Source organism: Uloborus diversus, chromosome 8, assembly GCF_026930045.1.
Source record: "Uloborus diversus isolate 005 chromosome 8, Udiv.v.3.1, whole genome shotgun sequence".
Classification (NCBI taxonomy): Eukaryota; Metazoa; Arthropoda; class Arachnida; order Araneae; family Uloboridae; genus Uloborus; species Uloborus diversus.
This window is the reverse complement of record NC_072738.1, coordinates 29,363,211-29,376,784: the sequence shown is the minus strand read 5'-3', so window position 1 is coordinate 29,376,784 and position 13,574 is coordinate 29,363,211. Positions and strand designations below refer to the sequence as shown.

At 35.0% G+C, this 13,574-nt stretch overlaps 1 protein-coding gene across 1 annotated transcript in view; it reads right to left on the bottom strand.

Moving 5' to 3' along the window:
* Positions 1 to 13,574, bottom strand: part of LOC129227767 (palmitoleoyl-protein carboxylesterase notum1-like) — a 96,574-nt gene that overhangs the window by 38,947 nt on the left and 44,053 nt on the right. Inside the window, 1 exon segment of the mRNA XM_054862374.1 lies at positions 2,532 to 2,813. Coding sequence (XP_054718349.1) covers positions 2,532 to 2,794 — 263 coding nt within the window. The 5' untranslated portion in view covers positions 2,795 to 2,813.

Sequence of the window (13,574 nt, the reverse complement as noted above, 5' to 3'; positions counted from 1 at the left end):
TATTCAGTTACTTGAACCAGGAGCTCTCACATCGGTGGATGTAGTGTGCTGGTGACAATGATTTACCCTTTATGACATGATCACAAAGATCTTCAGACCTAATCCCATGTGTTTTCTTTTTGTTGGGTTATCTTCACATCTTCGTTTGTGCACCTATACGACCGAAAGTGTGACCCATGCCGAAAACAGCTGCGATTACGCTGTGGTTAGAAACCATTGACAGAATGATGCTAGAAAGAGTATGGAGCAAGCTGGATTACAGATTGAACGTTTGCAGTATAGAGTAGATAGTGGGTTACTCACAGAGTATTTGTAACTGGAAGAAACCTGGTATGTTTCTCTTTACATTCATGTAACGCTTATTGAAATATATGTGGAAATTTCGATTTTGTTTTTAATCGGTTCAATCGTTCGTACTCACCCTGTACTGTTAATAACTGCCCTTACTGGCTGGATGGAGGGGAAGAGTAGGTTGGACCTTTAGGGGTAGCCAACGCTACATGGTGTGTTCTGGGTAATGTAATCAATTATAGTTGAATTGCAAGCGAAATTGAGAATTTTAGCTCTCCCTAAAATCTCAGTTTGGAGGTCCGTTTACTTGTCAAAATATTCAAGGTATTTTACGGGAAGTTCAACTTGTTTGTTTTGTTTAAAATTGTCATTTGAGCACTTTAAACACATGCAATCTTTCAGTGTGATGATATAATAAGAAAGTGATTGAATGAAACTCATTATGCCATCCTCCATTCAACCCTCTTCACACACTGCGGTTGGAAACTAGGTGCAAAAAGGAACAGAGGGTTGGAGGAATGTTCTGAGGAACGATACAAACGAGAAGAAACTCTTTTGGCTCCATCTTCAATCAGATAAAATCACTACGGGCGCATAAGTTGTCCTTTGTCTGAGGGCAGGACAGGAGAAGAAAGACCCGTTTATTGTTCGAGGCGACTATGTTGCGTTCTCTGATTAATTGTCTTTTGTTAAATATCGCAGATCGAGGGAGTATTTGAGAACAAATGGTGTCTGTTCCTTCGGATTTATTTTTAAACTCAAGCCGAATTAATGGAGTTCATTCAGTAAACAATTAAGGCGGACTTCGGACACATTGATACATTCATAAAGAGAGCGACATTTTCAGCAATTATCAACCCTTTGAGCTCGGCTTCGTATAATATTATATTTGAAATATTTTTTGCCTTCAGATGATGGGTGTGAACGGTCCACTATAGTTTGTGATCACTTTAAACTAGAAAGTTGAACATGAGAGGCCTAGTAGTAAGGGCATCGGACTCGTGATCGGAGTTTCTGGGGTGTGGTTAAAAAGCGTCAAAGACTAATCAAGTACAAGAGTTCCTGCGAGGAAATGTAAGGTAAAGAAGAAATTCATGTTGAAATTTAATTGAGAAATTTTGTCGTGCATACTATATTTTCTTTACTTCGGACAAGGAAGTAAAAAGAGCAGTACAAAATTTACTAAATTGCCAAATCTTTGTAATAAACTCGTTTTATACCTGAATAGGTAATGATTGGAGTTATTTAAAGGTGCTATTGTATAACAGTATTTTCCAGTTCATATACTGTTACAGCAGCATTTTCCTTGTTATCAAATTGTCCAATGTTAAAAAGATGGACTCTTGAAATGCAGTGTAAAAATTTCCGAAACATTACTGGTAATTCCCATGGAACGTTTCGGGAATCTCACAGGTTTTCACCAATTTCTTGTGAAAATTAAGTATCTTTGTCAAAAAGTTTTCTGAATTACTCCAAGGTAGACGAATATAGATTTTTCGCTTTTGGGAAAAATATGTTTAGCTACTAGTTTAAAGAGTAACTGAACGTATTTATTTAGCGTATTGGCCTAAGAGCGATTCCGGCCCAACCAGATTGACTAAGTTCCCAATAGCCGTGTTCACAACACACTTTTCTACCTCTTAAATAAAAAAACCGGTTGAAAAATTCCCCATTTATATATAAAAAGAGGTTTTCCATTGTACTAGAGAAATTAGTTCTTACCCAGCACCCCTTTATTTCATGAAACATGACCAACTTCGGCTCTAACTCCAGAAATCGTAGAATCTTCGACTTCGACACCAAGTTCTGGAAGAGTTGCGGATTTTGAGGGGAAGTGACCGACTCCGACTCTTGGAGTTTTAAACCTTCAACTCCCGACTCCGACGCATTTACCTCGGAATCCGACCGATCTCCCCGATCCCGTCCGACCTTTTTCTTTATTTCAAGGAAAATGACCAACTTCGGTTCCAACTCCAGAAATCGTAGAACTTTCGACTTCGACTCCAACTGCACAAGCTCTGGAAGAGTTGCGAATTTTGAGGGGAAGTGACCGACTCCGACTCCAACTCCGCAGCCCTGATCATAGGAGTGTAACCCGTATAAATGTGTTTTTCAAGCATGACCAATTAGCAATTATTTTGCATAAAAAATACATCCTATGAAAGTAAGAAACAACACGGTAGCCTAATTTAATAGATTTGAGCAGACAGTGAAGTGAGAGAGGCAAAAGTGGTACATACCCAGACGGCGAACCGTCGTTGCACGTGACCGTCCGGTTGGCGAGCATCACTCTCCGCATGGGCTGCGTCCGGCCCGACCGGCACTCGTGTAGCTCGTGTAGCAGCTGCCGGACGAGGTCAAGGGGTCCGGACGATCCCTTCGCCGTCCCGGACAGGAGCGCCCGGAGAGAGGTCGCCGTGAGAGTGGTGGGGGTGGGGGAGGGCGAGGCGAGGGCGCACGACGACAGAAGCATCAGGCAAGAGGTGAAATAGAAGCTGCGCATGCTATACTTGATGACGTACCTGCAATCGAAAATACGATGACTATTGTATGTATTCATAATTTAAATTACATGAAAATACAGGGTGTGTGCACAAAACAGGTTTTGAAAAATCATACAGACGGTATGAGTTGGGTCAGGTCCAAGTGAGTTAATAGTGAAGAAGTCAACAGCTCATCAAATTTTATGCACATCAGTTTCGGTTTGTTTTTTTCAGAATTAGGTAGAGAGGAAGAATTGGATACTCTGTTCGGCAACAAGTATATTGGAGGGTCAGTGACTATTTCGATTTCTTAGTTGCCAATAAATCGAAATAGTCACTGACCTTTTCGATTTACTGAAGCCTTTATTTGATTCCATGAGACTTTTTTTTTTTTTTTTTTGGTTACACGTCGAGAATAATGCTTACGTTGAGGAAATTCGGGATGTAAACCATCTCAGGCAAAGGGTATCACTCGCGTGGTGTAGCAGAGGGCTATATACGCAAATATGATCAGCAATTGCATTTTTAAGAGTTCAATTTCGAAAAGTTTCCAGAGAGGGGCACTCCAACCCCTTTTTTTTACCTTCTTCTTCTTTTCTTTTCTTTCAGAGTTTGCAAGTAATCCAAACAACACTATAGACATACTGATGATGATGTGAGAAGAGTTTGGTTACCATTCGAATTTGTGCAGCGACATATCAGAGCCTGTAAACCTAAAAATTCGCGAAGCTTGGGCTTCTCCTCAGAATTTTAATGTGGCCCGGAAAATGAGTCAAAATTCGAGTTTCCGTTTTTAAATGAATTTAAAAAACATTGCAAGCATCAGAACTGGTTCAATAAAATGTTTTGGACTAACTTTAAAAAGAGGGAACACATTTCATAAAATGAATTAACAAGGTACTTTCAATGTAGGATTTACCACAGCTGTGTTGCAAGCAATGAATTTTTATAGCATTTAACTATCTTTTTGAAGTAATAAATGTGTTTCAACAACTAACTACCCCACTTGCTGCGGCTTGCAGTTCAAACAGATGTAATCTACAAAATTTCTATTTGTCGTTGGGAGATTAATTTAAATAGGAATTCCGCTTCGTCGCTTTTGGAAATAATATTTTCAGCATTCGTGAGCTTTTTTTTCCTAATATGAATAGAATGCTTAGAAAATTATACTCCAACCAAAAGATGGGTGGTCCAGAAATGAGACTGAGCTTTCCTCAACTTCAGGGGTAAATCGGCTTCTGCCTTTGGGGGCACCATTGAGCAATACAATCGAAAAAGTGCTACAGAATGCACCCCACATCTTTTATATCATTGCATATGCTACTCTGAGAGTGTAGACTACCTCAACAAAACTGATACGAGATACCAAAACATGACTGTTTTGATGTGAAAAGCCGTATTGCTATTGCTATACTTCGGTACCGATTTTAAGCATTATAATAAACAAATGAAAGGCATATTTATTGCACTTTTCTAAATGCTGTACAATTTTTTGGTGCTCTATGAAGTACAGGGTCCCTACCCCTAGGACAGGCCTCATGGTACTAATGGTAAATCAAGTCTTGTCATTATTAACCGGCATTAAATTCAAATTTTTTTTTTCCTGGTTCTGGGAAAGAAGAATTAAGTGAAAAAATGAGAATTGATTTGCAACTTACATATTCTTGAGATAGGACTGATATGCGTCAGCGCGAGGTAAAGTATGCAACGATCATAGCACGACGTGGGGCGGAAGTGGTCATTCGTTTCAGTTTAATTCCTTGAGACACTGTTTTATCTCAGCTGTAACCTGACAGGATCTATGCCGGAAATGGAAATTTGTTTTGGTAAGAATCTTGTGTTTCAGAATTTTATCTTAGTGGCAGAGTTGTTGGATTTGCAGTGGAAATTGGAATTCCATTAGGAATCCCTTTGTGAGGCGGTAGTCTATGTCTTCTGCATAATAGCACAATCTGTGAGCTAGAAATCAGGCTTCGCTTCAATAAGAGCCTATATTCCAGTATTTCATCTACAGAGCATATTAGCAGTGTTTATGGAGACAGGACTGCTAGTCGAAGGGGAAATGACCGACTCCGACTCTGGGAATTTTAGAGCCATCGACTCCGACTCCTTACCCCAAAAGTAGTCCGGCTCCGGCTCCGCAAGCACCGGTAAAGCTGCGGACTTTGAGGGAAAATGACCGACTCTGACTCTTTTAAACCTTCGATTTTCAACTCCGACTCTGATTCCATTACCCCAAAATAAATCCGATTCTGACTCCATGATTCTGACTCCAACTCTGACTCCGCAGCCCTGAAGGAATTCCTAAGGAACAGTTGCTTGGTTGAACTCCTAAGAAGCAGTAGTACAAAAGTAGTACAAAAGTAAACTGTCAAAACTAGTCAATACTGAATTTTCAAAAATTTTCAATCATAACAAATGCTTTCACGTAATTTAAATTTCGTCAAATAACACGTTGCTTCAACAACAATCGTCTTTACCACCTATGTATAACAGTACAGTTGGAAGCTGTCATTTACAGGTAAGTTAAAACATATAGTCTCATTATTTTAGTTTAATTTTTTTAACTGATAAATAGATTGGCAGTGACTGGTATCTATTTTAAAATAGCTTTCTATTTTTTTTAATTGTACGACTATAATCGGTGTACCTGTAATACTAGCGTTTACACAGCATAAATTTAAAAAAAAAGGGAGAAGAAGAAAGAAAGATGTTTTAGTCACGTAGAAATGACGTTTCAGGTGATGTACACATCTAGTATTGTTAAGAAAATACCTTAATCCACAAAATTTTTAAATAAACCTATTCTGTAAAACATATCTTTTGGGATTTACGAGGTTACAAACATTAAAGAAAATTGAAGAAAAAAAAGAAGAAAAAGGTACATGCCAAACACATCTCGTATGAAGTAGAAATAAGCGTATAACACTGTGATACATAAATTTTTCTATACACAACACACGATGCATGCTGAATGAGAGAAAAAAATTTATCGGATAGTTTATATTTAAGTTATAAATTTATTTATCATTCAGTTTTGCTTATTTTTACTTTCAATTTTTATTCATGCCCTTATTTACATATTTTTGTTCAGTATAATCGGAAAATTTGATGAGGCTGTATGCGAAAACTATTCATGGTAGGGGAATGTGGGGCAAAGTGGAATGGTTAAGATGACTGAGCTTTTTCAAAATGACCGAATTGGAAATTTATTTTGGAAATTACAGTACATAAGGAAAGAACATTCTATTTTATAATAAAACTTGCATTGAAACAGTATTTTTTATTTTTGGCAGTAAATTTGCGCTTTCGAAAAAAAAGGGGAAAATTTTCACTTTATTTTTCCATGGGGCAAAGCGAAAAATGAAATAGTTTTCTAATGAAATATTTTCTATTCAATTATAGAAAATATTTTTGACCAAATGAATCAGTAAACAGAAGGTTCAATGAGTAAATGAAAAGATCCTGAAAAAAAAAATTGAAAATTAAATTAGTTAATTAGTGCATAAAAGAAAATAAAAGAGTAGTAAAAGGTAAGTAAAAGAGTGAATGAATAAGAAAATAAGTGAATGAATGAATAAATATCAGTGAATTAATAAATGGAGGAATGTAAATGAATGAATTAATAAATGAATGCGTAAGCTATTTAGTAAATGAATGAGTGAGTAAACAAAATAAACTATTTCGCTTTGTCCCCTCCACTTTGCCCCGCATGTACTTGACTGATTGTAGAACATTTTTAAAACACAAATAAGCTTAATATTTACTAGATAAATATTTCACACAGTATTAAAAGGTCTGAATTAATATTTAAAATATTAATAATAAGAACTTTATAATTTTATAATATAAAAAATAACTTTTGACTTAAAACAAAATATTACAATATGAGTATCAATTTTTGAAAATTGCTTGTAATATCATATGCTTTAATCTTCAGTGGTATTTCTTTACTTACTGGAATAGATAACATGTTCTTCTATACAGTTAAAATACTACCAGATAGGTGGCGCTAAAAGCAGAGTAACTATTTCACCATTCACTTTGCCCCACATTCCCCTATTTGTCTGAAATTGGTTCTGATATCTCTTTCGCCAAACCTAAACTCATCCTTTCATTCTACTCATTAATTTATTTAGAATGTCAAAAGCTGTTTAGAGGTGAAACACAATTAAAACTTTTAAGGTCGCGAATTCTACTGTTGTTGAGCTTTGAAATTCTCGGGTACTTTGAAGGCAAGTAAATTATTTTAACCATTTTAATGAAGATATTGTAAATGCTTCATGGAGAAAAATACTCACAGCTTGAAAAATAAAAATAAGTAAGCGAATTAACATATGCTTGAAGAAACTCAAACATATTTTTTTCTTAAGTGAAATACTACCACATTGAAAAATAAGTAAGCATATTAGCTAATGCCTGAAGGAACTCGAACATATTGTTTTAAGTAAAATACCACCAAATTAAGCAAATTAACTGATGCTTGAAGTAGTTCAAATGTTTTTATTTATTTATTTATGTATTTATTTTCTAGCCAATGACGTCGACAATGGTGAACAGTAGACAAACAGCTCTGCAAATAATTCTGCTCCCTTAAATGTGTGTGTGTGTGTTTGTGTGTGTGTGTGTGTGTGTGTGTGTGTGTGTGTGTGTGTGTGTGTGTGTGTTTGTGCTCAGATTGTAAAAAATCTCTCGATGTAAAAACCTAGCCAGTATATGTTATGCTTGTTCTGATCGCATTTTTAAATGCATTTGTGCACAGTAATCAAATTTGAATGCATTTTACTTCTTTGCTCATTCCATTTTTAGTCAAGACAGGAGAATTCATCATTTCAGTTATGCATTTGGTTTCGGGATATAAGTACAAAAATAAACAAAAGAACAAATAATTAAAATTACAAGAAACGTAAAAGTCAAATTTAGCATCAAGCTTAATGGAGTTGTTTCTTTCAGTTAAAAGTACTACTTTTAGTCACTGAAGTTGATAGAATGAGCAAAAAGAAATAACATGGACACAGAAAATACTTTCATTTTCCAAACAGTTATTTTTTAATTAATTTTTTTAATTTCCGATTTTTCAAACAAAGCGTGGTCTTTATGACGTCACAAATGATGTACTTTGGCGCATTCCGCTGGCCCGCTGAATGTTTACTCTTGCTGTCTACTGCATTTCCATGTTATGATAATTCAGTAGCGAATTAAATATTTCGCTCTACAATTGCTATCAACCATATCGTTGCCACTACACATGAGTAAAGAAATGAATTAAAAATTGCGCTCTGCGCTAATGGCAATAGTGAATGGTTCATCATTTGTGATGTCATGCGCAGAAGCGCAAAAAAATAAAATTGAGTCCACGCACCGGTATAAATAAATCTTTATAAATAGTAAATTTCAAAACAAATTATTTTAAAAATGGTCAAATCCTGTTTTTAAGCATGCTCTTTCAGAAAAAAAAAAAAAAATACTTTTTAAAATTTCGGAAACACTCCATTGTATTTTCAAAAGCGGCTACTTCGTTGTGACGCCTTACGAAGCACTTTTGACCAACGCAACGGTGCAACGTGGAAGAAAATATTTCTTGGAATCTTTTCTGCGCAAAAAATTTAAAACTACACCTCCAGTTTTAGAAAAAACGAAAACTTATTTTATTCCTACATGTTTTTTATTTTCAATGACAAGAAAAATAAATAAGATAGAACAATAATGTTCCTCATTACAGAAAACAAGAATAACAATTGTTAGCTCTTAAACAGTCAATTATATTTTATCACAAAGCTGCGACACTTAAAAAAATTACGATCAATAGTGCAATGTGGAAGAAAATCATTTTATGGTTTCTTTTCCGCACAATAAGTTTGAATACACTTTTCTCTTATATTTTAAGGCAAAGTTAGAAACGTTTCCTCACATACACAAATTTAAGACGCATTTTTATTAACTGCAGAAACGTGAGAGCGGTAAATTGTCCTGCTACTAGCTATGCACAAATCCATGGGTGCCCATAAAGGGGGGCAGAGGAGGCTTCAGATCCACCTTGGACATTGGTACCGCCAATTTTTCTGAATAAGTGTTGAGCATAATATCAAACTAGTTCAAAATCAGCCATAAATGAATAATGCAGGGGTGCCCATGCCCATCCCCCTAAGAGCAAGTCACCCCCCCCCCGTTTACCTCCATGACCCCCCAAGGTCGAGAGCCCCTCTCCAAAAAAGGGAAAAATACACCCCCCCGTAAAAATTTCAATGGCGCCGTCTGCACTATGACCCTCCCCCTACATGGACACCTCTGAATACTGTCACTCAAAATTTATGTTTTAATCTGCACTGAATTTGGTTTTAGAATCATTGCAATGTATTTATGTCATTGTATGTCATTATATGTCATTGCCAAGAAAAAAAAAGAAAATATTTTCACCCAATTGAAAATTGAAGTTTAAAAGAATTTTAAATACATTATCCTACTCTGTATGAAGTTTAAAAGCATGTTCGAGTATATAAGGAGAATAATCTTTACGTAATAAAATATTCTTTGCGCTATGTGGTTATATAATTTTTTTTTTCATGTCTGTCCAGTGATCAGAACATACTACGAAACTTTAAAAAATTGAGTTAGAAGAGTTATATATTTGGGAAATAATATTTTTTTAACGACACAGTTACTGTACCACTTACACTGACACAAAGTGTGCTTGACGATTTTTGCATTTGTTACAAATAGTTCAAGATAATTGGTACAGTATAGGTTGCAAACCCCACAATGTAATTGGTAAAATGCGTATATGTTTCACATTAAAAAGTTTAACTGAAATATAAAATGATGCTTGTCCTGCATTTTTTAATCGTGTTCATACGTACCCCAAGCAAATTCACATGTGAACAATTGAATACATTAAAAAATAACAGAAAGCAACGAAATATTTCTTTAAAAAATCTGAAAAGCTTTCACGGCACAAACAAAAGACCATTCAATCAGGGACATTTCTTCTCTGAAAAATTGTGAATATTTTTTCAAAAAGAAAGAAATGAAAAAAAAATTCTTCACATATGCCCCCTTTCCCCCATCGTGTAAATAGAAGAAAGGAAAAGTTTTTTTTTTTTCTTCAAATCTTTAAAACGTTTAAAATTTTCTCTTAAAACACACATACGGGCGCCTATGCACAAATCAGTTGATGCACAAATCAGTTGCTACAGAATCGCTTCGCGCTTAGGGAAGCCGGAGTAAATTTCCACGCGATAGCAAGGTACTCAACAGAAAAAAAACAAACATACCTTTGCCGACTGCTGGTCTTGGCAGAACAAATGGGAAGGAACGCAGTGATGCTGAGCCTCTCAGCTCAGCCAGTAAGTCTCGGGCATAAAAACTAAAACGGCGCCAGGTCGAACATCTTTTTTTATGTGGAATCTTAACAGAAATTCGACTCGGTTAAGTACATAATGCGGTTGCTTCTTTTTCCTTCCCCCCTCCCCCTGTGATAAAGGAGGGAGGGCCCGAGCCACGCGTGACAAAACGAAACTCGGCCATTAACGAGAACCAAGATGGACGACCTGGAGAATGCGGACATAAATCCTCCAGTCACCCCGAGCCCTCAGGAGCCCCCCTCTTCCTCCCCTTGCGCCCTCCCTTTTATCACCAGCTTCTGCTGGGTGTCCGTCCCTACCGGTGGGTGTCGTTCTTACCTTAAATATTGCCGGAACTCTTCAAAAGATTCACCTTGTGAAAGCCGAACCTTCTTACATTCGAACAATAGAAATGCTCAGCATTTTCCGACTCCAGAAGTAAAATGTGAATCTTTGAACTGAGACGATTAATGATCAAACCATAAAGTGAAGAAGCTCAAAACTTAATCTTAATGCATTAATAAAGGGACCTTTCTGAATCAAAATGTTTATCTCTTTGAGTTGAAAGGATCAATGAGCAACCCAACGAGTGGAGAAGCTCACAGTTAAATCTTAATGCATTAATAAAGGAGAAGGACATCCTTCTCAAATGAAATGTTCATCTTTAAGCTGGGACGATTAATGAGCAAACCAGCGAGTGAAGAAGCTCGTAACTAAATTTTAGTGCATTAATAAAGTAGCTCCTTCTGAAGTAAAATGTTCATCTTTGATTTGAAAGAATCAATGAGCAAACAGAAAGTGAAGAAGCTCACAGTTTAATTTTAATGCATTAATAAAGGAGATCCTTCTCAAGTAAAATATCCATCTTTAAGCTGTGAAAAATAATGAGAAAACCAGCTAGCGAAGACGCATACAGCTTAATTTTAGTGCATTAATAAAGGAGCTCCTTCTCAAATAAAAAGTTCATCTTTAAGCTGAGATGATTAATGAACAAACCAGCGAGTGATGGAGCTCACAGCTAAATTTTAGTGCATTAATAAAGTGGCTCCTTCTGAAGTAAAATGTTTATCTTTGAGCTGAGAGAATCAATGAGTAAACCAGCGAGTGAAGAAGATCACAGCTTAATTTTAATGCATTAATAAAGTGGCTCCTTCTGAAGTAAAATGTTCATCTTTGATTTGAGAGGATCAGTGAGCAAACCAGCGAGTGAAGAAACTCACAGCTTAATTTCAACGCATTAAGAGAATCCTTCTTAAAATGTTCATCTTTGAACTGAGATAATTAATGAAGGAGAAACGCAATTTTTAACACCTCGATATACCCGAGATCGTGAAAAGTACCCATTCAATTAACAAGTTATGGGTATGCCAACAAAAATTTCCGTTTCTTATCATATTTGAACGACTTTCTGCATATTAACTACAGAGAAAAAATAGTTTATGATTCTTCTTTTAGAGTTGAAAAACAAGCTAGAAATATTTCCATAACCTTTTGATGCCTTTTGACAAACAATTCAAAGTTACAGCTTAAAATACAGCGACTATTCATGACTAAAAACACCAGTTATGTTTGTTTATGAAAAGAAGAAATGCTATATTTTTACTTCAGTGGTTTCAAATTTAAAGCGAGTTTAATCAGTAAATAATTCATAGGTAATTTATTTACAATCACGATCACTATTTCTACATGTGGAGAAAATAGTTTTTCAAAGAATTTGGATATAGTGAACCATCGGTTATAGGGAACTTATTGCTATGTCCGTAGGCAGTTCACTATAGCTTGGTTTGGTTGTTTATACATAGGTAAAAAATTCATTTTATCATTTTTTACAGTTTGTCCTTTTGATGTTGTTTTGTTATGCACGAATTTAAAAATTGCTTTTAGCTCTCAAAATGTTTTTCTCCTCTTTATGTCAGTAGTGTAATGATTTTGATAGAATATTCAGTTATAACCTATAATAACAGTACTTATTACACTGTTATAGGTATAACGTGAATAAATAGTCACAAGTATTCGTGCCCCCCCCCCCCCGTCAATCAAATATCATTATTACTTTATTAAAACTATATCCGGATATTTGAACCGCCTTACATTGCCAAATATTTGATATGTAGGGGAATGTGGGCAAAGTGAAATAGTTAAGATGACTAAACTTTGTCAAAATAAAAAAATTGGAAATTTGTTTTGAAAATTACAGTACTGAAAGAAAGAATATTCTATTTAATAATAAAACTTGCATTGAAACATTATTTTTTATTTTTGGCAATAAAATTGTTTCTTCAAAAAAAAAAAAAAAGTGGAAATTTTTCATTTTTTCTTTTATGACGCAAAGTGAAAAATGAAATATTTTTCGAATGAAATATTTTCTATTTGAATGTGAAAAATATTTTAAAACAATTATTGAGCAAATCTAAGGGTAATTGCATAAATGAAAAGACATGAAACAATAAACAAATGAATTAATTAATTAATACATGAGACAAAATAAGTGAGTGAATAAAATAGTGAATGAATAAGAAAATAAGTTGATGAATAAAGTAGGATGAGAATTATTAAATGAAGGAATGCAAATAAATTAGTTAATAAATGGATGTGTAACTGATATAGTAAATGTTTGATTGTGCAAACGAAATGAACTAATTTCACTTTGTCCGCATGCACTTGACTAATTGTAAAAAATATTAACAATACAAATAAGCTAAATATAACTAAATAAATACTTTATCGAACATTAGAAGGTTGCAGTTATTATTTAAAATGTTAATAACAAGAACTTTATCATTTTATAATATCAAAATAATTTTTGACGTGTAAGAAAATATTACGATTTGAGTATCCTTTTCTGAAAATTGTTTGTACTTTTATATGCTTTGATTTTCAGAGGTAATATTTTCTTGACTGGTATTGACTACTTATGTTACTACATTTTAAAAATATTATTAGGTAAGTGGTGCTAAAAGCGGAGTAAATCTCTCACCATTTTACTTTGACCTGCTATTTAACTTTGCCCCACATTCCCCTAACAAGTAGATAATTGCGTCTCTAGCTTTCAGTAAAACACAAAGGCAAAGTAATTAAACACACAAGTAAGCAACAATTTACAATTTTATTCCTTATGTTGTTAAGTTATTTTCTTATACCTGCGCGAAGGTAAATTTTTTGTTTCTTGAAATAATACTTATTTTGACGAATGTGAATGAAATGCCTATGATAAAATGGAAGTAATGAAACGGATTGCAAGTGGAAGAGATGTAATTATATGGCGACAATTGCTGCGCTTTTGCTAAATTTGGCGAAAAAATAAGATGCCTAATCCAATATCACCATGCGGCACAGAAGCTCATGTTTAGTAGCGCCCAGGAAAATCTCTGTAAAACTATCTTTCCTGCATTGGTTCGCAGCCGCGCGGAGCAGAGGCATTTGAGCTCGTTGTAAAACTTATTCCAGCTCAATTTCACTA